The sequence below is a fragment of the Salvelinus fontinalis genome, chromosome 31 (genome assembly GCF_029448725.1).
Source record: "Salvelinus fontinalis isolate EN_2023a chromosome 31, ASM2944872v1, whole genome shotgun sequence".
In the NCBI taxonomy this organism is placed as follows: domain Eukaryota; kingdom Metazoa; phylum Chordata; class Actinopteri; order Salmoniformes; family Salmonidae; genus Salvelinus; species Salvelinus fontinalis.
This window is the reverse complement of record NC_074695.1, coordinates 18,212,469-18,237,703: the sequence shown is the minus strand read 5'-3', so window position 1 is coordinate 18,237,703 and position 25,235 is coordinate 18,212,469. Positions and strand designations below refer to the sequence as shown.

Sequence of the window (25,235 nt, the reverse complement as noted above, 5' to 3'; positions counted from 1 at the left end):
CCATGTGCCCAAACTGCCCATATCAACGTTTATTGAGCAGCATAAACAATCTCTAAGCCGTTGTTTATAGGCCGATAGCCTAAAGGTTGGACTAGCTATCAGTTTCATAGTACAATATTGCCTATGGCTTATGTTTGAGTTTATTTTGGTGTTCCAAACTTGTTTCCGCTGCTTCTTCATTTGGAAATGTGGATTGGCTATTATGACTATAGAAACAATACGGATGCTTTCTTAAATAGTAATATGTCAAGTAATATTCATACATGGCAAGAACCATTCACTTCATACTTTGTAGGCTACCTATAATACATTAAATACTTGCCAGACTAAACACACAAATTGTGCAAAAAAACATCACTGTCTTCTCTGGATTGTAGTGGAGGTAGTGATCTGTATTGTGAAGACCCATTGCTCAGAATTGTACAAAAGACAGGGACGGACATGGTTTGAAAACATTTTATTCAATGATACACAGTTATGATCAAACATAAATTCACAACCCTAAACAACGTGATTGATTGCTCGTGTATTATTTGTCCTCTTTATTAGGTAGTCTTGGGTAACCCAAAACGGTTATTAGGCTAAACAGTGGTAAGTGCCACTTTAAGAGAACGTCCATTTGAGCTACACAGGGTATACATAAGCGTACATAGAATATATACAGGCATATCTACAATTTAGGTAGTGTTGTTCACCCCATGAGAGCTTTCAGGATATTTGCAAGATGCATATTGCACATCACAAAATTACGACGGGATTTATGGGAAAGTAAAACGTCAAATACCTATATTAACAAAAACAAAATAAGTGTGCCTTCGCATTTCCTTCACATTTGGAATGCTTATGCATATTGTGTTTGTAAACCATGCCTATGAATGACCGATGTGAATTGGTTGAAGTGATCCAAACCGATACATAGATGGGGGTGGGCAAATAGCAGAATAATATCATGCGTTCGAGTTTCTGGTCCTTGAATGGCTAGGTAGTTTAGTTAGAGTTTCATGATTTCGTTTTAAATGTCTTTCTTTAAATTATTATTTTTTTTTTCCCTCTTCCTTCTCCACGCCGTCTCCTTCCTCCACGGAGGTCCCTGTTGATTCACTCCCTGTCACCGTAGACGTTAGAATGCTCTCTTTCTTCCATTTCATACGACGGTTCTGGAACCAAATTTTGATCTGACGTTCTGTCAAACAGAGAGCGTTTGCTATTTCGATACGTCTACGTCTGGTTAGATAGCGGTTGAAATGGAACTCCTTCTCCAGTTCCAGTGTTTGGTAACGGGAGTATATCTGGCGTCCTCTGCGTCTGTCGGACCCAAATCCAACTCCTGTGCAGTGAAAAGAAAACAAATTATTGGATTATATATATATATATACACACACACACACACACACACACACACACACACACACACACACACACACACACACACACACACACACACACACACACACACACACACACACACACACACACACACACACACACACACACACACACACACACACACACACACACACTATACATAACCAATCTGTAAATTTTTCTGACATCAGATGATTTAATCACTATAATCTAGATTAGACATCATTACAAAGGTACTGACAATGTGATGGCAGTGATTCATGTCCAAAATAGCCTATTTCTGCTCCGGGTAGTAACGCATCTGGCATGCAGTAAAATAAACAAGCGGTTCTCCAAACCATGACACGTAATCTGAATGTCCAACGTCTGTTTGTAAAATATACATCGTTTATGCAAATTGTTTAAATTAAATATATAAGATTCAGGTTAAACAAAACATACAATTTGGGGCAACTCTTAGAATAGTTACGCACTCTCAGAAAGGAGGCCTTTCACCAGGGCGAGACGATACAATGATGTTTTATGGGGCCATAAAAACGAAGTTGCTCTGTTGCTAAGACATATCGTAAAACTGACCCATTTACTTAATTTATTTGTTGTAGTAAAACTCACCGCTGTGAGAGTTCATTCGCTGCATCCACGGGTAAATCTGGACGTTAGCTTTCTGCTCCTGCGATCCTCCTCTGGCGTGATCCAAGCTGTACTCCTGAGCACTGTGGCTTTGTGCATTCAGCCCTCTGCTTGTTTGTCTGCAACTGGCAAGACCCCCATCCTTGTCTTGATGAAACACATTAGATCCATACTCATAGGATGCCCGGCTCGGCCCAAAAACAACATTGTCTTGGGGAGAATAGAAAGGATTTGAATATATCCGATTCTGGTTCACAGCAGCCCCATACGATGAAAAATGTCTCACTGTGTCATAAGTTGTGGAATTTAGGGACACGTTTGGCAAAACATCTTGACCACCGGATAAATGGCAGGAGAGCGACGGGTTTGCGAAATACGAATTCATACCTTGCCTGTAACCCTCTCCTTTAACTCTCACCACTTTATCCGTCTTTTTTTTCTCCACTTCCCTCTCTCAGTAGCTCCCCCTTCCCGTCTCTCTTTATACTCTGTCTTTCTCACACACTTTTGCAAAACCTTCCTTTTATACGTTATCTGCTTCTGTAAAATGGACGGTTCCTTGAGATTTCAATATTATTAATTTCCAGTAAGACGCACTAACCCGAGTGTAATAGCTGAGGCTCCGAGAGGGAAAATATGACAATGTCAGCTGACCCTTCTCCACCAATTGAGAGCAAGGAGTTAAATGGAAACCGTAGCTTTTAGGTAAGCAGCTTTAGCTCTAACAACACAGTCAGGAAACACATGCATGAAGGTAGTGGGTCTTGCTACTGAGCAAGAAAACAAGACAATAGAAACATATAAGTGACATGTGTATCTGTCAGCAATATCAAACTGCTGCCTGTCCAAAACCAGAATACAGTTTATGTCATTTTATAAATGGGACAATTCAATTGATATCTTTACATCTGTTTAGCCTGCTTATGGGGAATAGTGGAATATTGTGTGTGTGTGTGTGTGTGTGTGTGTGTGTGTGTGTGTGTGTGTGTGTGTGTGTGTGTGTGTGTGTGTGTGTGTGTGTGTGTGTGTGTGTGTGTGTGTGTGTGTGTGTGTGTGTGTGTGTGTGTGTGTGTGTGTGTGTGTGTGAGAGAGAGAGAGAGAGAGAGAGAGAGAGAGAGAGAGAGAAGGTAGTTTGCAAGCGCATATTATGCATATTGTAAATGCCACTAACAAGTACAATGTACAAATATATTTGTATAATGTAATTGTTTGACCTGAGTGACATGTGTATCTGTCAGCAATATCAAACTGCTGCCTGTCCAAAACCAGAATACAGTTTATGTCATTTTATAAATGGGACAATTCAATTGATATCTTTACATCTGTTTAGCCTGCTTATGGGGAATAGTGGAATATTGTGTGTGTGTGTGTGTGTGTGTGTGTGTGTGTGTGTGTGTGTGTGTGTGTGTGTGTGTGTGTGTGTGTGTGTGTGTGTGTGTGTGTGTGTGTGTGTGTGTGTGTGTGTGTGTGTGTGTGTGTGTGTGTGTGTGTGAGAGAGAGAGAGAGAGAGAGAGAGAGAGAGAGAGAGAGAAGGTAGTTTGCAAGCGCATATTATGCATATTGTAAATGCCACTAACAAGTACAATGTACAAATATATTTGTATAATGTAATTGTTTGACCTGAGCACTACATCATTTCAGGGTGAGTTGTACATGTAGACGTTTATGTATTGGTAGCACTCTCATAAAACTCGCGTGCTTTGTTGGTTCTTGTGTTTTTGCTGAAGCAAGAATTTCTCACATTCTTTCCATGATTTACATCGTGTATGAAATGCATTACATGACGTAGGTAATTATCGGGCCTCGGCTCTGAACTGGTCATTCCGATTGTTAGGGGGAAGGTCGGGGATGCTAAGAATGCGTTTAGGGCCTCTTCTGTGATGGGCAATAAAACCAACGGACGTTGCCCAGCTCACCAATAAATAACTCAATGTATAAATCTCGAACCTCTGAAACGAATATGTTGGATTATAATCTCAAGGAAAAATACTAGAATATTTTTATTTAAAGTTACTACGCTATTAACTGTTTCCACCTTCTATCCTGATAATCCAACAATCAACCGTGAGTAGAGCATTGATCAGGCTATGTCAGAGGATGTATCCACAGAGCACTTTTACGGATACAATCTTAGAAATTTAGAGCTAGGTATTTATTTACCTAACCACAATAATCTCTCACCAAATACTGTAATATCAGGTGGTTAGAGCCCTGAATGCTGATTGGCTGAAAGCTATGATATATCTGACCATATACCACGGGTATGACAAAAACATATTTTTTTTACTGTTCTAATTATGTTGGTAATAAGTTTATAATACCAATAAGGCACCTGGGGAGTTCGTGGTATATGGCCAATATACCACAGCCAAGGGCTGTATCCAGGCACTCCGCGTTGCGTCTTGATTAAGTATAGCCCTTGGCCGTGGTATATTGTCCATATACCACACCCCTCATGCGTTATTGCTTAAATATATGTTATGTGTGTTGCCTTCACGCAAATAGTACATACATGAACGGTATTGATATGATTTTAGTATCGGTGACATGATGTAGGCTATATCTTAAACAAGGATGGATATTTTGAAATAGCCTAGTACTTTAGCTCTACACCATATATATGTAAATTGTAAAGTATTAGGTTTGTAATGTTTTTTTCGTTATGTGTCGGACCTCAGCACTACTAGATGTTGCCATTGGCGTCGGCTAATGGGGGTCCTAATAAATCAAATCAAATCAAAAATAGACTTATAATTGTGTTTTATGTAGGCCTATGACATGAGCTCGTGCGTAACTGAGGAAATTGAGTCATTTATCATTAACAAGAGTCATTAATCATTGAATGAATACCCGGATAAAATGAGGTACAAACTCGACACAACTGTTATGATCTTGCAGATTGGATACCAATATTCCACATTGAACCCTTTTGTTCTCCGTGTGTGGCAAAGTTCATTCAACAATAGACTACTGCAAAGCCTTTTCCATCTACAGCTTCAACACAGACCTGCACGTAAATCAATTCAGATTGATTCATTTGATTTTTCAAACAACCTTCCAGCTATTCGATAACAAAACGTTGATTAGAGAACGATATTAGCTAAACATTGCCGATATCTCCAAATTGTTCTCAAAAATCAATAGTAATAATATATAGTATTGAAAATACATTGAGAATTTACAGTATTGAAACTACAAATGTATTCAGATGTATTTGACAAGGGGATATCTATACAGACTACAACAAAACGAATCTTTAACTTGCAGATGTAGGTCTATGCTCCTGTTCTGGGTCCTAAGCAGGCCATAAAAGCGAGGACAGAACAAAGACGAGGAAGTCTGTGGTGCAATAAATGTTTCCCACTGGATTAGTGGCCATATGTGACATCCGCAGACTGACAAACAGGGAGAGAAAAATAGGAAAACCAAGAAGGAATATTTCAACTCAAAAACCTCTAATTGTAAACAGTATGGCATATGTGTTATTGTGTTAACTACTTAACGAAATTAAAGGCAGTTGAAAGTGCGTCATAACTCCGAAATTAGACCTATATACCTATATCATTCCCATTAAATGTTCTATTAAAGTTGCTTTCATTATACTCACAATTTTGCATTTCACTAGCCTACATAAATAGTGTCCCCATTCTGTGAATATAATTAGGATTCTCCTCCTACACTCAAGTAAGACAAAATGGTCGCAGACTGTATAGGCCTACTGCTTGGGCTACATAAGTCTGGGTGTCTAGTAATTGATGAGAGCCATACAGCCGAGCGCGCTACCGAAATCAGCAATACTCACAATGTATCAACATAACGTACTTCAATGTGTTGTCAACTGTGACTGATGAGATGACTGAGTGTGAACCTCAATGATATGACTGCACTCACTGCCTCGTTATTTCACTTTTTATACCCTTTATAGGCTCTATACGTTTTGCCCCGAACTATTTTACATAATTGTTTATAAACCCACTATGATGATTTTTGTATTCATACCCTGGAGTTTGTGGTAGTTCCATTGCATAATTCACAAGAGCTGTTGGTATGCGGTATAGTGATGTGAGCTGGGAGAATGAGCTGTATGCCTATGCCTAAGTGGTTTATGGCAGCCCACAAATTACGTGCTTTTGAAGCAGAGAGGAAAGAGCCCGTTTGGCCCGTATTTCTTTGAAGACGAACATCTGCACTGTTGCACTTTATAGGCTATATGCGTGTAGCTTACTATTATCTACTAGGACTACTACTGCTGCAGATAATAATACTAATCATTTACTCAAAACGATATGATTATTTTAATGATCTCTTATTATTATTAGTAAATGAGGAAACAAGCCAGAACAGTCCAATTCGGCCTAATAATGGTCTCACACACTTGTAGTTGTAATCAGGAGGAGCAACCCAGGGTGTCAAAAACAATTCAAAATTTGACTTTGGCGCAACTTCGAAATTTGACATGTGGAGATAAGTGCAATAACGTATATTTCTGCAGTGAGACTGTGAGAGCTTGTTGGTTGTAATAGCCTACTCTTGCAACATTTTATCTTAAGTTGTAACAAAATAGGCTAACATAATAAAATAGAAAAGATCAAAATGATGTTGAGTTATAGACAAGGTACAGTAAGTAGTACAGTGTTCAGTTTTCCATGTTCAACAATTTGAAGCACAAAGGAACATATATATGTGTTGATCATGTGGGCCTGAAGCAATGCTTTTGTATCCGCTTTCTCTTACTGTAACATGAGGAGTTAATACTCAATGCCAGCTCTGAACAAGCTTTGATGAGATAATGTTAACATATTGCGGGGATTGGGTATAAAGAGTATGTCTACTCGCTTCCCACTGGGCACAGAAGTCAGTTCAACGTCTAGTTTTGATTTACATTTGGTTGATTTGTCAACTAACGTAAATTCAACAGCAAAACATTCACAATTTCATTGGATTTAAGTTCAAAGTTGGGTGACAAAAAATACAAAATACCCTTACCTTGATGACTTTTTGCAAATCCAATTAGTTTCCCACGTTGATGCAACGTCATCACAGATTTTTTTTTTGGGGGGGGGTGGAAATTACGTGGAAACAACATTGATTTAACCAGTTTTTGCCCAGTGGGGTATAGGCTTTATGCCTGTTATGCACAAGGCTAATAAGAGATGAGGCTGTTTAAGGTGACTAAAACACATCGTAAATCATGTTGATTAGCAAATATCTTCTATTTTGATTGATGATTCAATAACAATGTGTAATAGACATTAAAACCTTTGACTGTACAGCGCGTGGCCCTATTACAAGTTTCAAATCCCCAATAAAAAATACCCCATAGGCGTTTGCTATATTTTCTAAATATAAAAATGTATGTGGGTTTTTTGATAAACCTTTAAAAAAGCAGCCAAATACAGGCAAACAATAAACCCCTATTTTCTGCATTAATAAAGCCAGTGTATATCTGCAAACTGACATCTGGAAAATTCTACACTATTTGAATTTTTACAAGTGAGTTGGGTCAATCGTTGATGTAAGGTTTTGAAGTGTAACGTTAGTTACAAGGGATTGGGGAAGCGAGTTCGCATGTTAGTAATATATTGCTTCTGTGTTATGAATGTTTAATTTGAAGGATATTTCTCTCTCTCTGTTTCTCAAGGATAACCCACCGAAGAGCTAACATGTATCCCCCATGACAAGCACAATAGGAAACCATGGGGGAAAATAGGTTCGCGCACAATGACATGACATTTGATAGGTGCCAGTATGAATAAACGCTCCTGCGAGAATGTCTATTGACATGTTCTAGTTTCAATTAGCCCAATAAAATATCTGAAGTGATCAAATACTCCTCTTTGCCCAATAATGGCTTTACTTTAGGCTATAGAAATAAATAGAAAATACGCAATATGTAACAATTTGGTTTACGCGCAAGTTGTAGGCTAGTTAGGCGTGGATATCTTAAGCAAGGATTCTGCCCTATGTGTGTGCATATGATTGTTGATAGGGAATGTGATCATGACGATTATTTTGATAGTGATTTATTGTTATTTTTGTTATTCTGATTTTGACCATGTTTGCTGTTGCTGGTGTTCCTTCAATTAATGTAATTAAATATTGAATCCTTGTTGTTGTGTACAGCTTTATTATTGTATCAGAAAATAACAGGTTTATTTTCTATTCATAGGCCGTCTCACAACCCACCAATACAGACATCAATTCAAAATGGGGACGGTTGAAATATTTCATACAATATTCCAAGCTGCGTGCATGCTGGTGACAGGTTCAGTCATTTTGGTATGCACATATTTCAGCTCTGTATTAAGTTATATCCACACTATTGTGGTATATAAGTTACAGCCAGCCTGTAGACTGACTAACAGATGTAGTTCTGTCCTTGGGCTGTTCTTGTCTATTAATGTTCTGTATTATGTCATGTTTCATGTTTTGTTTGGACCCCAGGAAGAGTAGATGCTGCTTTCGCAACAGCTAATTGAGATCCTAATAAAATACCAAATACCCCACTACTCCCCCTACACTACCCCTCACCCCCGCCGTGGAAGCGGTAGGCACAAGGGGGCATTGTTAATAGCAGTGAACAACCGTTGTGTGTGTGTGTGTGTGTGTGTGTGTGTGTGTGTGTGTGTGTGTGTGTGTGTGTGTGTGTGTGTGTGTGTCCAAAATACAGTTCAATGTCATCTCTATAATCTGGAAGAATGGCAAAGAAAGATTCAAGCCCCAAATGAACATAGCGCTGCTTACCACAAAACAACATGGTCCCCCCAGTGGATCCTCTCGCAATATTTACTCACCCAAGGCAAGCTATCTTCGACAAAACAAACCACACTCTAGCATAACATATGATTACATCTAGACGGTGCGTCATTGATTTTCTGAACAGTGCACTACTGAAGTATCAATTTACAAGCGGAGGCAGTCTTGCCTACTATAGGGAAACAGCTGAGGTTACAGTAGCCTGCAGGTCAGGTCACGAATACGCAAAATATACATCAATAGCATTCATATCCAATGTCTTTCCCCTCACTTATCTGATACCATATAGCCTGTATGGCATAACGTCTCAAATGCCCCCTTCTAACAGATACGGTTCATATCCAGATTCAAGCCAGTGAGGAAGGATCACGGAATCGCTATCTTACCCGCATCTGCGTTCTCCGAGTTGTTTGTAGTGACCGTGACGCAGGATCACTGGTCCAGTGGAAGGGTATGGCGGTGATCCTGGCAAATGGACCCCTACGTCGCTACACCGCGCATGGCAAATGTCTCCAAATCTGCCGACGGATCGAAAAGCAAAAACTAAATTGAACAATTTGGTAACCAGCGTAATTTACTGTCCACTGCTTTCTCTTTTTCTCTTTGTGCAACCGTTGGGTTATTTTTCCTCTAGGATATGCTACCGTAGACAGGGGCTGGTAAAGGCTGTGACTGTCGTGAAGCCATTTCTGACCGCGAGGCAGGAGCACGTCGGGAAGGGAATATAGCCTAAACCAAATGTGTTCCATATCCAAAAGCTTAACTGCTATTTAGTCTACACTGAAGGAGAAGAATGTATTTGCGACATCATTTCTATGCCCCTGCTGAGAGAGCTGCTGATATAACGTCAGGTCCGAGGAATAGAGAACAGCCTAAAGTTCATGTTCACGGAGCGGGTGTGCCACGTGGCTCGCTGCAACCAATCCCAGAATGGATTCAGTCGTAAACGTTGATTACTCAGCTGTAAATGTATCCCCAAAACAACTAGGAATGTGTTGCACATTCTAGTATTTTTCTCCTTCTTGAGGATAAAGTTCTCTAGACCTAAATACTTTCTTAATATTTCTGGTTTAATAAAGAACAAAACGGAAGCAATGCAAATACCTGTTCCAGCTCAATGATGTGAGAGTATTCCCCAACATGCTACTTTATATCAATATCTCAATGTATCCACCAATGTGAACATTGGCAATGAACAAACTATTGGAAGCTTCACAAACACACACACACACACTCACACACACACACACACACACACACACACACACACACACACACACACACACACACACACACACACACACACACACACAGGGCATGCACAGACAAGATGCAACTTGCCTCGGTGTATGTATACAATGTGTTTATATCTTAATCATAGCTGTGGAATTTACAAAATGATCTATCTTTCTTTCTTATCTCACAGAGAGACTAATGATATAGCCTTTGTCTATGTTAAGCGGCAAGACTAGAAAAATTTGGAATGCCAAGAGGATGGAAAATATTGTAGGCCTGAAAACATGTTATCAAATATTGTAGGCGTATAGTATACCTACTGCGAAACAAATCAAACGTGTTTCTCTCCAATATCACGGCCTGCTCTTTTGAATTATCCGAGTAATGTACTCTTCCAACTTTAAATGCTATAAGGCCCGGGCTAGATCTTCACATTACCTCATCTTTATTTGGAACCTTTCTATTTTACATTATCCTAAAAGAATTCTGCCGACTGACTTGTTTTGCTCAAATAGGCCTATATCCATAGTTCCGTCTGATTTTCAGATTTACACTTCACAGCAATGTTCTGTCTAACATTTTCAGCGAATAGGCCTAAATGTTTAAATTCACATGTGAAGCTTTGCCAATCTTCTATATGTTCTTGGACGGAAAGGCTAAATCAAGCTTTTGGGTGTGGGAACTATCTAACACTTACCTTATATGAAGTATTCATGAGAATATGAAAAACGAAAGGCTATAATTTTCACATGTTATAGGTCTGTGTCGTTTCTCTAAATTAGGAGTATTGTAGGCCTGTGCATATCGTAGCATATCTTTGAATCGAATGAAGATTGATGAATCGAATGAAGATGGATGAATCGAATTAATTGAACCTGAGCATAAACCTACTATATTGAAGGTGTTGATTGAGGTGCAAATGGCCTCAAACTATATACACTTACCTAATAGGATGTGCCATGTCGCAGGATGAGTCGACATTGCACACCATTAAAAGAAAAACACCGTGTTTCCGGATATAGCTAACCCCATTTATAGCACTATTAAAGTTTATGGCAAGTAGACTAAACCTAAACGGGAATCTGTTAAAAGTATACACACAAAAGCCCGACGGTCAGACAATTCTTACGGATAATTGTTCATTGCGCGGAAGCTTCCTGTATTTTCAATAAGCTACAAGCATGCAAGAATAGTTTTAAAATAAATAACCTTACCTAATGCCAAGTCATTTAGCAGTAGAATACGAAAAAATGTAAACACTGATAGGCCTATATTTTTTGTGCTACTTTTGGAATGACAACCGAGAAAATTTGAACGAAATTTTACAATGTGCATTCATGTAAGTTCCTGATTTTTTTTGGAATAGCCGTTTCATTCGAGAGCATTATTCTATTTGAGAAAAACAAGTAAGTAGGTATCTTGTAGGCTTTAGAAAATAGGCTATAGGCCTTTAAAATATTATCCTCCTCATTCTTCTTTTGTTTTCGATTTACAAAAACATATCAACACAGAAAATAAATCGTGAAGTATCAGTTTTGAATGTTTAAGATGCATTTTGAATTACATTTTGGGACAATTTTTGAATATCATTTGGGTTTTGGACTACTGTTGTTTGCATGTTTACATCCAATTGTTATTGAGGTGATGCATATTGCTGCAATAAATTAAGTTAAACAATATTTATTTTAAGTATGTGACTAGTTATGATGGTGTATATTGAGGTTGATTTCCATGTAGTAACTGGTTATAAAATGTAGGCCGTCATTGTAAATAAGAATTTGTTCTTAACTGACATGCCTAGTTAAATAAAGGTTAAATAAATGGCTCGAGATAGCCAGGCTGCTTGAGATGCCCAAACACGTCTTATAGCAGTACTCCTGTTATGAAAAGAAAACGGTAAACACATGTTATAGCAGTACTCCTGTTATGAAAAGAAAACGGTAAACACGTCTTATAGCAGTACTCCTGTTATGAAAAGAAAACGGTAAACACGTCTTATAGCAGTACTCCTGTTATGAAAAGAAAACGGTAAACACGTCTTATAGCAGTACTCCTGTTATGAAAAGAAAACGGTAAACACGTCTTATAGCAGTACTCCTGTTATGAAAAGAAAACGGTAAACACATGTTATAGCAGTACTCCTGGTATGAAAAGAAAACGGTAAACACGTCTTATAGCAGTACTCCTGTTATGAAAAGAAAACGGTAAACACGTCTTATAGCAGTACTCCTGTTATGAAAAGAAAACGGTAAACACGTCTTATAGCAGTACTCCTGTTATGAAAAGAAAACGGTAAACACGTCTTATAGCAGTACTCCTGTTATGAAACGAAAACGGCAAACACATTCTGATGAGGGGGATTCCTATACATCTCCATACATTACCAAAGCTGTACAGTGGCACAAAATTAAAGTCCTACAAAAGGGAGTGCAGAATAGCAATGGGCCTCAACCCCGGGCTCAAAACGAATCCCTGTGGAATAGGCCTTGTGTTACGGGGATTGTATCTTTCTCTGAGAACATTTAATCAAACAGTAGAGAGCAAAGGTATGACACACTTGTTTCCTAAATAACAATATAACATTACCAGATTGGTTCATAAACACATTTCTCTTCAAGATGTGGGAGCTCTAATCTCTCAAGAATAAACAGACTCCTTCTGATGTTGTCTCCAACACTGCAGTTTTATATGACCCATTCACCCATGCATAAACAATGAGGTAATCCCAAAGGTTCGAATCCCAGGCCAGGCAATAGGAGAGACTAACCCACAACTGGAGGGCTGCTAGTTTCAGAACCAAGCTACAATTGGCTGCCTTTGTGCCCTTGAGCAAGACACTTAACCCCTAGCTAACTCCTGGCATGCTACACTGCAGCTGACCCTGTGCTCCTCCCAATGTGTGGTGTGTTTGTCTTTGGGAGGATTGGAACAGAAAAAAAAAATGTCTTTCTCTGATGAAGCAATATAGAAGGACTATTATTTTCTCTGATTCTATGGGCTGAACCATTGCTTCTCCACTGTTGGACCTTCAGTCCCTGTATTCATAGAACCATACTCAATGGTCCAAATGCACAAGACTGGGGTTTCTCTTAACTCCATATTTAAAAGTTATGATTGATAACATCTAAATTCCAATGTTCCACACGTGTTCACACATAAATCCAAAGTAAGTCACTGCTGTCTCTGGGAAATCAGCCTGCAGCCATCATAATTATGATTAACAGTATGGTGAGGAGCAGTCTGTAAACCTTACCTCTTTTGAGGGTGGTGAGAGGTGATACATTTCCTGCAACTTCAATGAATGTTTATGCATGTGGAGGTATGTATGTAAAAATGTATTTAATGTTTATGTATATGAATGCTCTGAAAAAGGCTTTGAGGCCATGGCCAATATTTAACCTCAATAAATCAGTGATACTGTCATGTGCAGAGTGCATTAAGTGTTTTTATTTTATTTTAAGTTATGTATGAATGTATACAAATACATTGGTCACCTTACACACAAAAAATGAGGGTTCCTCAAGGGTTCTTTGGGAAAGGTGATGGTTCTATGTGGAACCATACTGACCCAAAGAACACTTAGAGCCCTTCAATGGTTCTTTGCATTTCAAAAACGTTTTTTCTCATCTTTAATTGATAATTAAAATGTGGGGGCGATGGCTCCTTCGAATATTTTGGGGCGTGGTTAACTAACAGATATTTTTGTGTAACCGTGAGTGAGTGTGTCATTGCAGTTAATCTAATCTGTTGTGTTGTGCTGTTCCATATTTTATATGACTGAGGCCAGTGACGGTGTGTTGTGAAAGACTAATGTATGCTTTTGTGTCTATTGAGAACGGTTGACTAGTCAGTAGTTCCTAGTTCTCTCCTCAAGGACCCCCAGCTGTTCCAGAGCTAGCACACCTGATTCAACTTGTTAATAAACACAATAATGAACCTATGGAATTTTAACAATATAATATAGGTATTAAACCAGACCCAGCATGGTTCTACAAGGAAACGTTGAGATTGAGAAAGCATTATCCATAAAGGTTCTATAAAGAACCATAAAAAGGGTTCTATATAGCCACAAAAGGGTTGTAAAGATAGTGGAACCCTTTTTTGATGCATTCAGAAAGTATTTACACCCCTTGACCTTTTCACATTTTGTTGTGTTACAAGGTGGGATTAAATTGATTTGTCTTTTTTTGTCAAGGATGAACACAGAATACTAAATCGTTTCAAAGTGGAAGAAAAATTCTAACATTTGTAAAACAAAAACCATAATAATAATGAAAAATAAACACTAATATATCTTGAGTCACTACATGTTAAAATCTCTTTTTTCAGCGATTACAGCTGTGAGTCTTTCTGGGTAAGTCTCTAAGAGCTTTGCACACCTGGATTATGCAACATTTGCACATTCTTTTTTTAAACATTTTCAACCTCTGTCAAGTTGTTTGTTGATCATTGCTAGACAGATATTTTCAAGCCTTGCCATAGACTTTGAAACCGATTTAAGTCAAAACTGTAAGTAAGCCACTCAAGAACATTCAATGTAATTTTGGTAAGCAACTCCGGTGTCTATTTGACCTTGTGTTTTCGGTCATTGTCCTGCTGAAAGGTGAATTTGTCTCCCAGTGTCTGTTGGAAAGCAGATTGAACCAGGTTTTCCTCCTCTGCTTAGCTCTATTACATTTATTTTTATCCTAAATAAAACTCTGTAGTCCTTGCTGATGACAAGCATACCCATAACATGATGCAGCCACCACCATGATTGAAAATATGAAGAGTGGTACTCAGTGAGGAGTGTTGTTGGATTTGCCCTAAACATAACGCTTTGTATTCAGGACATAAAGTTAATTTCTTTCACAAATTTTTGGCAGTTTTAATTTAGTGCCTTACTGCAAACAGGATGCATGTTTTCAAATATATTTATTCTGTACAGGCTTCCTTCTTTACACTCTGTTATTTATGTTTGTTGTTTTAACCTTTATTTAACTAGGCAAGCCAGTTAAGAACAAATTCCTATTTACAATGACAGCCTACCTCGACCAAACCCTAACCCAGATGATGCTGGGCTAATTGCGCACCACCCTATGGGACTCCCAATCACAGCCTGGAATTGAACCAGGGTCTGTAGTAATGCCTCTAGCACTAAGATGCAGTGCCTTAGACAGCTGCGCCAATCGGGATCCCCATCATGGAGTAAGTACAATGTTGTGGATCCATCCTCAGTTTTCTCCTATCGCAGCCATTAAACTGTAATTGTTTTAAAGTCACCATTGGCCTCATGGTGAAATCACTGAGAGGTTTCCTTCCTCTTCAGCAACTGAGCCAGGAAGGATGCCTGCATGTATCTTTGTAGTGACTGGATGTATTGATACAGCATCCAACATTTATTTAATAACATCACCATGCTCAAAGGCAAATATATGTATGTATATTTTTACCCATTTAGCAATAGGTGCCCTTCTTTGCAAGGCATTGGTAAACATCCATGGTTTTTGTGGTTGAATCTATGTTTGTAACTCACTGATCAACTGAGGGACCTTACAGATAATTGTATGTGTAGGGTACAGAGATAAGGTAGCCATTTAAAAATCATGTTAAACACTATTATTGGCACACAGAGTGAGTCCATCCAACTTATGTTAATTTTTAAGCACAGTTTTACTCCGGAACTTATTTAGGTTTGCCGTAGCAAAGGGATTGAATACTTATTGACTCAAGACATTTCAGCTTTTCATTTTTAATTCATTTGTAAAAATGTCTTAAAACGTAATTCCACTTAGACATTATCGGGTATTGTGTGTAGGCCAGTGACACACAATCTCAACATAATACATTGTAAATTCAGGCTGTAACACAACAAAATGTGGAAAAATAAATGGTGTGAGTGAATGCTTTCTGAATGCACTGTACATAGGCCTACACTTGACCTGTTCCACTCTGTAATGTGAACAGGGAAGTCTGAAACATATTAGTTATTGATATGATGACTATGTAGTTACATCTAGTAACACTTTAATCACCATATACATTGAAATGACCAGTAAGTGTAATAAACAATTTCATACAGTGTTAGAAATCCATCACTCATATTACCAATAGACAAATACTCTTTTTGTCACGATCGTCGTATGGTGGAAGAGAGGAGGACCAAGGCGCAGCGTGAAGTGAATACATTCTACGTTTAATGACACGAAACGAAGAACACTTGACAAACTAAACAAAACAACAAGCCGACGACCGTGAAGCTATATAAACAATGTGCAAACATGCAACATAGACATAGACAATAACCCACGAACTACCCAATGAATATGGCTGCCTAAATATGGTTCCCAATCAGAGACAACGATAGACAGCTGTCTCTAATTGAGAACCGATCTAGGCAACCATAGACATACATACACCTCAACTAGAAACTGCCCCATAAACATACAAAACCCCTAGACAATACAAAACACATACATCCCCCATGTCACACCCTGACCTAACTAAAATAATAAAGAAAACAAAGATAACTAAGGCCAGGGCGTGACACTGTGGCTCGACATGTTTTGAGAGATAGTTTTCCAGTACCATGTACAATGAGAATTGTTCTATTGGTCTATTGGAGACACAGTCAACAATAGACCTAGTATCTCAAAATAATTGCCCTAATGCTATTGATATCAGTTGAAGCTGCAGTAGTTCCTGGTTTAGGGTTTTCATCATTGATTATTTGGACGAATCAGGATTGGGCGAATGCAGTGCTTAAACTGGATCAGTGATTTTCAAGCCCGTGTGAGGAGGATAAACTGTTTCCACAGCCACAAAGTCAAAATGGGCAATATTGTAAAAATGAATGAAAACTAAAATGTCCCCTTTGGCCATGATAAACACTGGTGATATTAGGGGAAGGGGAGGGGGGGGATTGTTTGTGAGGGAAGAGACTTCGCTTCCTCCGTTTGCACAAAGGTCATAAGAATTGTTAACGGCATCCCCCCAAGAAGTCAAATAGGAAATGACAAACTTTGGCAAGAGAAGTTTACTTTGGGGTAACCAAGACTACGCACCCCTTAATTTTTAAAATACTGTGATTGCTTTTGAACAGGACGTAGTTACTCTTTAGCTATTGATACCACAGCTTCAACTGATATCAATAGCATTAGGGCAATTATTTTGAGATACTAGGTCTATTGTTGACTGTGTCTCCAATAGACCGATAGAACAATTGTCATTGTACATGGTACTGGAAAACTATCTCTCAAAACATGTCGAGCCACAGAGTGTTTGTCTATTGGTAATATGAGTGATGGATTTCTAACGCTGTATGAAATTGTTTATTACACTTACTGGTCATTTCAATGTATATGGTGATTAAAGTGTTACTAGATGTAACTACATAGTCATCATATCAATAACTAATATGTTTCAGACTTCCCTGTTCACATTACAGAGTGGAACAGGTCAAGTGTAGGCCTATGTACAGTGCCTTCAGAAAGTATTCACACCCATTTATTTGTTCCACATTTTGTTGTGTTACAGCCTGAATTTAAAATTGATTAAATATATTTTTTTGTCACATCCGGTTTGCAACAAGCCACTAAAGTAATACTGCAAAAAAAATGTGACAAAGCAATTCACTTTTCGCCCTGAATACAAAGTGTTATGTTTGTGCAAATCCAATACAACAAATGACTGAGTGCCACTTCCATATTTTCAAGCATGGTGGTGGCTGCATCATGTTATGGGTATGCTTGTAATTGTTAAGGACAGGGGAGTTTTTCAGGATAAATAGAAAATGGAAAGGAGCTTTCCACCAGCAGGACAATAACCTAAAACACAAATCCAGATCTACACTGGAGTTGCTTACCAAGAAGACAGTGACTGTTCCTGAGGGGCAGAGGTACAGTAAATTCAATAAATTTGCAAACATTTCTCAAAACAGGTTTCCACTTCCATTATGCGGTAATGGACGAGAAAAAACATTTGAATTCCGGATTTAACACAACAAAATGTGAAATAAGTCAAGGGGCTGTGACACTGAGAAGCTTCTGGTCGTCGAAGTGGACTATGGAGAAATATGCAGGCTACGAGTACAACTTCAAGTTAAGTGGCAATATTGCATCAGAGCTACACTGTAAAAAGTAATTAGTTCTGCTAACAATTTTCCGTTGTTGTGGAAACCTGTTGCAAAGAATCATCTGAGTAACCCAACTCAAACAAAGGAGGTTGGTTGCACCTTAATTGGGGAGAACGGGCTCATAGTAATGGCTGGAACGGAATCAGTAGAAGGGTATTAAATACATGAAACATGATTTCCATGTGTTTGATGCCATTCCATTTACTCCATTTCAGCTGTTATTATGAGCTGTCCTCCCCTCAGCAGCCTCCACTGAACTGAAAGTAATGAAGTGTTTTGGTTCTCTTTTTAAATTCGGATTAGTCATTTTCAGTGGTTGTGTCTTAATGTTTAACATTGTTTTATATATTTGACAACTTGTCATTTTATCCCACTTTATAGCAGGCATTGTTGAGCACAGTGCTCATTCCTCTAGCAGTAGCTGGAGAGAGGCCGGTAATCATTACAGGAAGCTGTATTAGCCTCTATCATTAAGAGTGGCACACACCTTCTAGATGGTGGGAATGGCTTGTCTCATTATTCAACATCAATTTGTCTGACGGTTTTGATATTTATTCATCATGATCAATTACAACTTGTAGCATAGCATATGCTTAATAGTATTTTAGAAATATGAATTTCTTTCTTTAAACATGCATACAACATTGTGTAAAAGTATCATAAAGTAAAAAAATATCAATTACCCACGTAGCACTAGTATATTCATAACTTGCAAAAACGTAATAATTCTATATCAGCACAACACAGAAGTGTTTTTTACTCAAATATCAATGTGTCTGACACTTACTTTATTAATTTAAGTAAAGATGCAAAACATAATAGAATCAAGCAAGAACAACTTATTAAATAAACCTTAGATTTACTTTAAAATATTAAATAATTATAACTTGTAAAATCTCAATCACTTTAGATTAGCAGAACATAAATAAATGAAGTTATACTTACTCAATAACCTAATATTTGTTAACTGTACTCAAAAACATTAAGTTATAAGAAATCTTATTGACATCTGAGTTAGTACGACTTTTATGATTTGAGTTCTACTGACTGTTGGAGATGTTTGAGTCGCCACTACTCAATTTCTTTAATGAGTTAGACAGTTACTTTTTATAGTGTAGTTTAATGGGTATTGGCACAATAATAATCAACAGTGTGCCATTCCTCTAAAATGTTTTGAGGGTATTGTCTAGGGGGTATAGTCAAAAACCATTTGAGTCAAGATTCATTTGAGGGTATAGTCTAGTCCAGGGCTGCCCAACCCTCTTCCTGGAGATCTACTGTCATGTAGGTTTTCAGCCCAACCGTAATTTAGCATGTCTGATTCAGCTAGTTAAGGTCTTGTTGAGCAATTAGTAGAATAAGGTGTGTTAAATTAGGGTTGGATTGAAAACCCACAGGATGGTAGATCTCCAGGAAGAGGATTGGGCAGCTCTTGTCTACTATGTAGCCTACATGGTAAATGGGGTTACTGTGATTTTGACAGTGGCTTACAGGCACCTCGGTGGCATGTAAAATTCTGCATTTCATATGACACTTACTGTAATATAAATTTGGTATCAAAGCAAGTACTGTGTAACGACACACACTACAATACAATAAAATTGACTGCATTATACTGTAAAAAAGTAAAGTCTACCATAATCGGAATGAATAAAATTGAGGGGAGGAGTTTGTATTTCACATTATTTTACTGTAATTGTGAGGGATTGGTGCAAGCAGGTTGGCTGCTAGGTAAAGTGTTTACAAACATTCCAGCATATTTAAGCAATAGGGCCAGAGGTGGTGTGGTATATGGCCAATATACTACGGCCAAGGGCTGCTCTTATGCAAGACTCAACACAGAGTGCCTGGATACAGCCCTATTTGTGCTTTGTGGTATATTGGGCATATACCACAAACCCCCAAGGTGCCTTATTGCTATTACAAACTGGTTACCAGTGTAATTAGAGCAGTAAAAATACATGTTTTGTCATGCCTATGGTACATGGTCTGATATACCACGGCTGTCAGTCAATCAGCATTCAGGGCTTGAACAAGCCAGTTTATAAAAATGTATATTTGGTTTTTATATCACATGCACTTTTATAGACCTTAACAAATGCTTATAAACCAGCAGCGACTACAGGGCAAATGTTAAGGTTCAAGACTTGCTGCCGCTCCAATCTTTCCCCTATACATTTTAAGTTGGTGGAGCACGATAACCACATAGGAGCTAAGTTGGTACAGCATTCTCACACACATGTGCAACAAATATAGCCTCTGACAATGCATGTCTCAAAATATGCTATTGAGCCAGAAACAACAATACCATGCACCCACTAATGGTCAAAAGGTTGTGGGTGCCCCAAAAATACGGTATGGTACTGTATTATGTGGGGTGGAATTACAGTAGTATTCAAAATACAGCCATTATTTCCTGAACACAACATTTCCCCACAATGCACCTTAGTTTACAGTTTGCAGCAGTAAAACTTTTCAGAGTATTTTACTGTTCATAATTTAAAACAAATAGCATATCATTGAGTTTTCCGTTGCAGTGTACATGAGGGGTTGCTCGGTGTTGTGTAGAGGACAGACAGTAGAAACAGTAGTCTAGCCCATGCACGCTCAGTCATTTAGTCATTCAGTCAACAAGTTCTTACAGCCAAGAAGAGGAACGATTGTGAGCCATCTTGTTTATTCATCTTTTTATGTCAACAACAATGGCGGGGACACACAATTCCGTCGTTCACATGGGAAATACCAGCAAACGAGCATATTAACATCAAGAATATAACAAGACGTACATAAAGATTATATTCAGTGCAAAAAAACTACTCTATTATCACCAGCACATTAAAAGAACACTCCTTACTTCTTAAAACCCTTGCAATTGTAGCAGGTATTATTATCACACACAGTCATGTGCGTTTTCTATAGGCAGTTTTAGTTGTTGGGGAAATATAGGTTTTCATCTAAACATAGCAGTGCCATTATTATTGAATACAAATGAAGTAAAAGGCAAAGCTCTGTTTTAGTAGGTAGTGCCGTGGTACAATCTCGAACGACAAATCGTTTACTTGGCTTTGAGCTAACTGTGTCTTCCTAAGACTCACAAATTGTCTTAAACAAGCATAGGTATATATTGGGCAAATGATATATAATTGAATCATATAACGTTAATATAACACTATAAAAACATTGTCATTTGAAATCTCCATTTAGAAACCTCTATTGCAATTTTCCCTGTTTTATAGGTAGCGTCTTAAGAATTTTAAACGATTGCATGTCCCTGGTAATTCTAACAAAACTATATATGAAGTAAGAACCACATATTCTTGTCTTGGCCATTCACCACAAATGACAATGAAGTATAATAAAAACAATAAAAACATGTATTTTACATATGAGCCTGCTGCTAATCAATGTTATTTCCCTCAGAAGTCACACTGCTGTCATGACATTGAACATTGTTTTTATTTACGTTTTGCTTACGATTTTAAATCACATATTCGCAAAGATGTCTATTGTGAATTTGTTGTGTATTTACAAGATTAGATTGGCATTGGTCAAGGTTTGTGGACCTTGCGCGGTCTTCCTATATGCATTTGTTTGGTTATGCTTTTGTCAGATAAACCAAACCAAACATATTCTAAAAGTACCCTACTCTGTTAATTAAACATGCGTTTAAAGTTAACCCATACAAAGATCACCTATGTACTACCATTATCTTTCCCAGATGTAATATTGGCAAATGTATATTGTAAGGAAACGTCCAAAACTACAAAATAACTCATTTGTATCCCTAAAGCATCGTGAGGAGGGAGAAATAGATAAATGATTATGCCAGCAATATCTGTAAGATCTTTTGTCCCTTTCCTTTGTTGACTAATAAAACCGTGGCCATAAAGTTGACGCTCTCTGCCTTCTTCTCTCCTCTCCCCGTCTACTATATGGGACCCCTTGTTTCTCTTTTTCTGCCATTAAACCATAAATGACCATAAAATCACTCCTTGTGATCAACTTTATTTTTCTCTTCCACTTCTTTCTCTTCCCCCTGTTCCCCGTCACCGTCCTCGTTGCCCTCCTCCTCAGGCTCGGCATCAGCATCCGCCTCTCCTCTCTGGCCAGGAAACTTGTCTTTGTTGTTTTCTTTTTTCCACTTCATTCGTCGATTTTGAAACCATATCTTGACCTGCCTCTCGGTGAGACTCAGGGCATGGGACACCTCGATCCGCCGCTTGCGTGTAAGATAAGGGTTGAAGAGAAACTCCTTCTCCAGTTCCAGAGTTTGGTAGCGACTGTAGGTTTGTCTTCCATTTCGCCTCCCTGGTGCTTAAATTAAATAGTAAATAAGGTTAGTAAATAACAATGAATTTGATGGTGGCATTAAAATTTCAGGATGAAAGAAAAAACAACTCTCAATCACATACTGTATAGGCCCATAGTGCGATGACTTAAATAAATGAGATCATCTTCGGGCGATAAGATAAAAGAACAAACAATAATAGCTATGATGGTTTGTATTTGGAGTCGGTTTAGCTTATAGCCACATTCCATTGAAATGTGCATGAGCTAGAAAGTACAACCTAACATTTGCTTTTTCAATGATGTAACAGGTAACTGTGTACGCACGCGCGCGCACACACACACACACAAGCACGCACGCACACCACACACAAAAACACACACACCTCACACACACAATAGATACACGTTCTTCTGCAGAAGGTGGAGGAAAGTATATTTAGGCCTAAAAAACATCTATCTAGTATCACATTAAAAACAATCTAAACGATCTAGTCCATAAGGTTTCATTCTAACTATTTAACATCCACTAGCCTATTAGCTTGGTTTAGGGTAAGGAAATGTGAACGGGATGACTATCACGTAAAATGGTAATGTTAGAAGCATTACAAAGTACCTCATATTTATTTTAAAAGTCATTTATTGTTACTGTAATAACTTGGTCATATTGGTCCTAACATTTTTAGGGCATTCTGGTGAGTAGGTTTCAATTTGATTTCGGATGGACTTAGTTGTACTTCAGGTACTTCCAATAACTGGATTTCTGTTGTTGTTTTTTTGTCATTTTAGATTTTCTCAGGCAAAACACAATCTTTATCACCAAAACCTTCGTCAAGTTAGCCAGCATTGGTTTTTAATTATTTGGGAATTATTACATGAGAACATGGTTGTTTGTAAGAAGGGTATATGTTTATGTTATACCCTACATATTACAGTGCTAATGTTGTGTATACTTGCGAGAGCTATAGATAGGCCTAATCCATTTACTTTGGGTGAAATGTATATTTGTTGCACAAAAATGTAATAAATAAATAGATACAGCCTCCATTCCTTATTACATATTTTGCTTTTATGCACGTAGGTTACACACACACACACACACACACACACACACACACACACACACACACACACACACACACACACACACACACACACACACATATGACACACATTTGTAGCTATATAAAAAATAACACAAAATAATTCTAACCGTGGGGTCTCATCCAAGGAAACATAAGAGTGGGAGACGAGTTCTGATTTAAATGGCCCTGTCCTTCACCGGGGTTAGAGCCGTTAGACGATTTACAGTCTGGGTATTGCGCGAGGCTTGGCTCTTGCTGGGTACCATAAAGCGGTTGTCTCGGAAGAGCTTCATATCCATAAAATTTCGTTGCGTCTCCATGGCAAGCCAGTGCGCAGGGGTTCTGTTGGTATGCAGGGTTGGAGATCCCCGTGGTCCCATGGTGGAAAAAATCCTGGACATGATGGGACGGCTGTTGAAAGCCCGATGCAGCTGCCCCGGGTCCGTAGACCAGCGCGTGGCTACGGGCAACGCTTTGTGGGAACCTGCAGTCGTAGTAAGCTGGCTCCAGTGATTCACAGCCTTTGTATTTGGAGAAAAGAGGGTTAACAAAATATGAGCTCATTGTTTAGTTTGCATTAAACAACAGACGAGGTTTCTTCGTTGTAGAATATCCTCTTTTGGATTGTGGCAGCCTTTTGTTTAGGTTCCCAGTCGCACACAGCGCAGACTGACAAACCGGAACTAGATGGAGAAACGCTGCCCCTTTGGACAGTCTAAGGCAGCTCTCTCCCGCTCCAATACTCTTCTCATCGAGTCTCTCTCACTATCTCCAGTATCTTCTATTTTTCAGCCTCAAATCCGGCTCATGGTGTGTGCTTTGGATGCATTGAGGTTCAAGCTGGCTTGCTCCGCGGACAGAGTCACAAGCGTTCCTTTTTTTTTTGTTGCTTCCCACCCAACCACCCCCACCACAATTCCCCCTCCCAACACCAATCACCCCCCCCCCTTAATTTTTCCACAAGCTGTCAGCGGGTAGGCTACATACCCCTTAAGAGGCAACATAGCGCTAACCATTCTATTAGATAGAGGAGTTCAAATTGATGCATAAGATGTGAAAATTATCAAATCAAAATATCGTTGTGGTCATATTACTCTTACACGGTGCTTACATGATACATAGAAGTACACACATATAGCCTAAATAATAGAATAAAAAGGCTTTGTTCATAAAGTCCTCATGTTTCTGAGCCATTGCTTATATCAACTAATGGTTTAAATTGGATGCTGTTAGCGTAGCCTACCATAAATACTTGGCCTACACAATAGCACTGCTTGCGGGCCCGCTATACTGCCTGCTATTATGACAGTGAATCAAAACATATAGTCCTATATAACTTTAAAAAACGAGTAGACCAGGCTTAGCATATACAACGTGCGTAAGTCTACTGATAATAGCATACAATAATAAGGCTATAATGACATCTTTACCAAAATCACAAAAATATACAAATGTCTAACCCTTGTTGCGCAACATTAGCCCATGCTACGTGTTCATACTTGAGATATATATAGGTCTAAGCGATGTCCCATGTCCCTCGCGCACTTAAACTACAGAAGGCCGTGAAACACCGTAACGCTCAAATATAAACACGACCTGTTGTGAATACCCGACTCACTGTACTGACCCTGTTAAACCTATGAGTAGATGTAGTAAATATGCCGTTTGCATTAGATGTCTCGTTATTCCTGCGTACATATTGCTGGTACAATATTTATTTCAGTTGTGTCTAGTGTAGTTGCAGCAACGTCTCTCCCTGAATG

The 25,235-nt window shown here is 38.5% G+C and overlaps 3 protein-coding genes across 3 annotated transcripts in view; all 3 read right to left on the bottom strand.

Moving 5' to 3' along the window:
* LOC129829707 (keratin-associated protein 16-1-like) overlaps positions 1-9,623 on the bottom strand; it is a 70,960-nt gene extending 61,337 nt beyond the window's left edge. Inside the window, exon 1 of the transcript XR_008755439.1 lies at positions 9,138-9,623. The gene's annotated coding sequence lies outside the window, so the exon portion shown is untranslated. The remainder of the gene's footprint in view (positions 1-9,137) is intronic.
* LOC129829710 (homeobox protein Hox-C6a-like) lies at positions 506-2,571 on the bottom strand. Its single transcript, XM_055891573.1, has 2 exons — positions 1,978-2,571; positions 506-1,327 (listed from the first exon to the last, which is right to left on the bottom strand). The coding sequence occupies exons 1-2, from the start codon at positions 2,378-2,380 to the stop codon at positions 1,035-1,037; spliced, it is 696 nt and encodes a 231-aa protein (XP_055747548.1). The 5' UTR covers positions 2,381-2,571; the 3' UTR covers positions 506-1,034.
* Positions 9,624-20,800: 11,177 nt separating the features above from the next.
* LOC129829705 (homeobox protein Hox-C8a-like) lies at positions 20,801-24,315 on the bottom strand. The gene is made up of 2 exons (XM_055891567.1): positions 23,601-24,315; positions 20,801-22,414 (listed from the first exon to the last, which is right to left on the bottom strand). Exons 1-2 carry the CDS (start codon positions 24,034-24,036, stop codon positions 22,086-22,088), a joined length of 765 nt encoding a protein of 254 aa, XP_055747542.1. The 5' UTR covers positions 24,037-24,315; the 3' UTR covers positions 20,801-22,085.
* Positions 24,316-25,235: the final 920 nt, after the last annotated feature.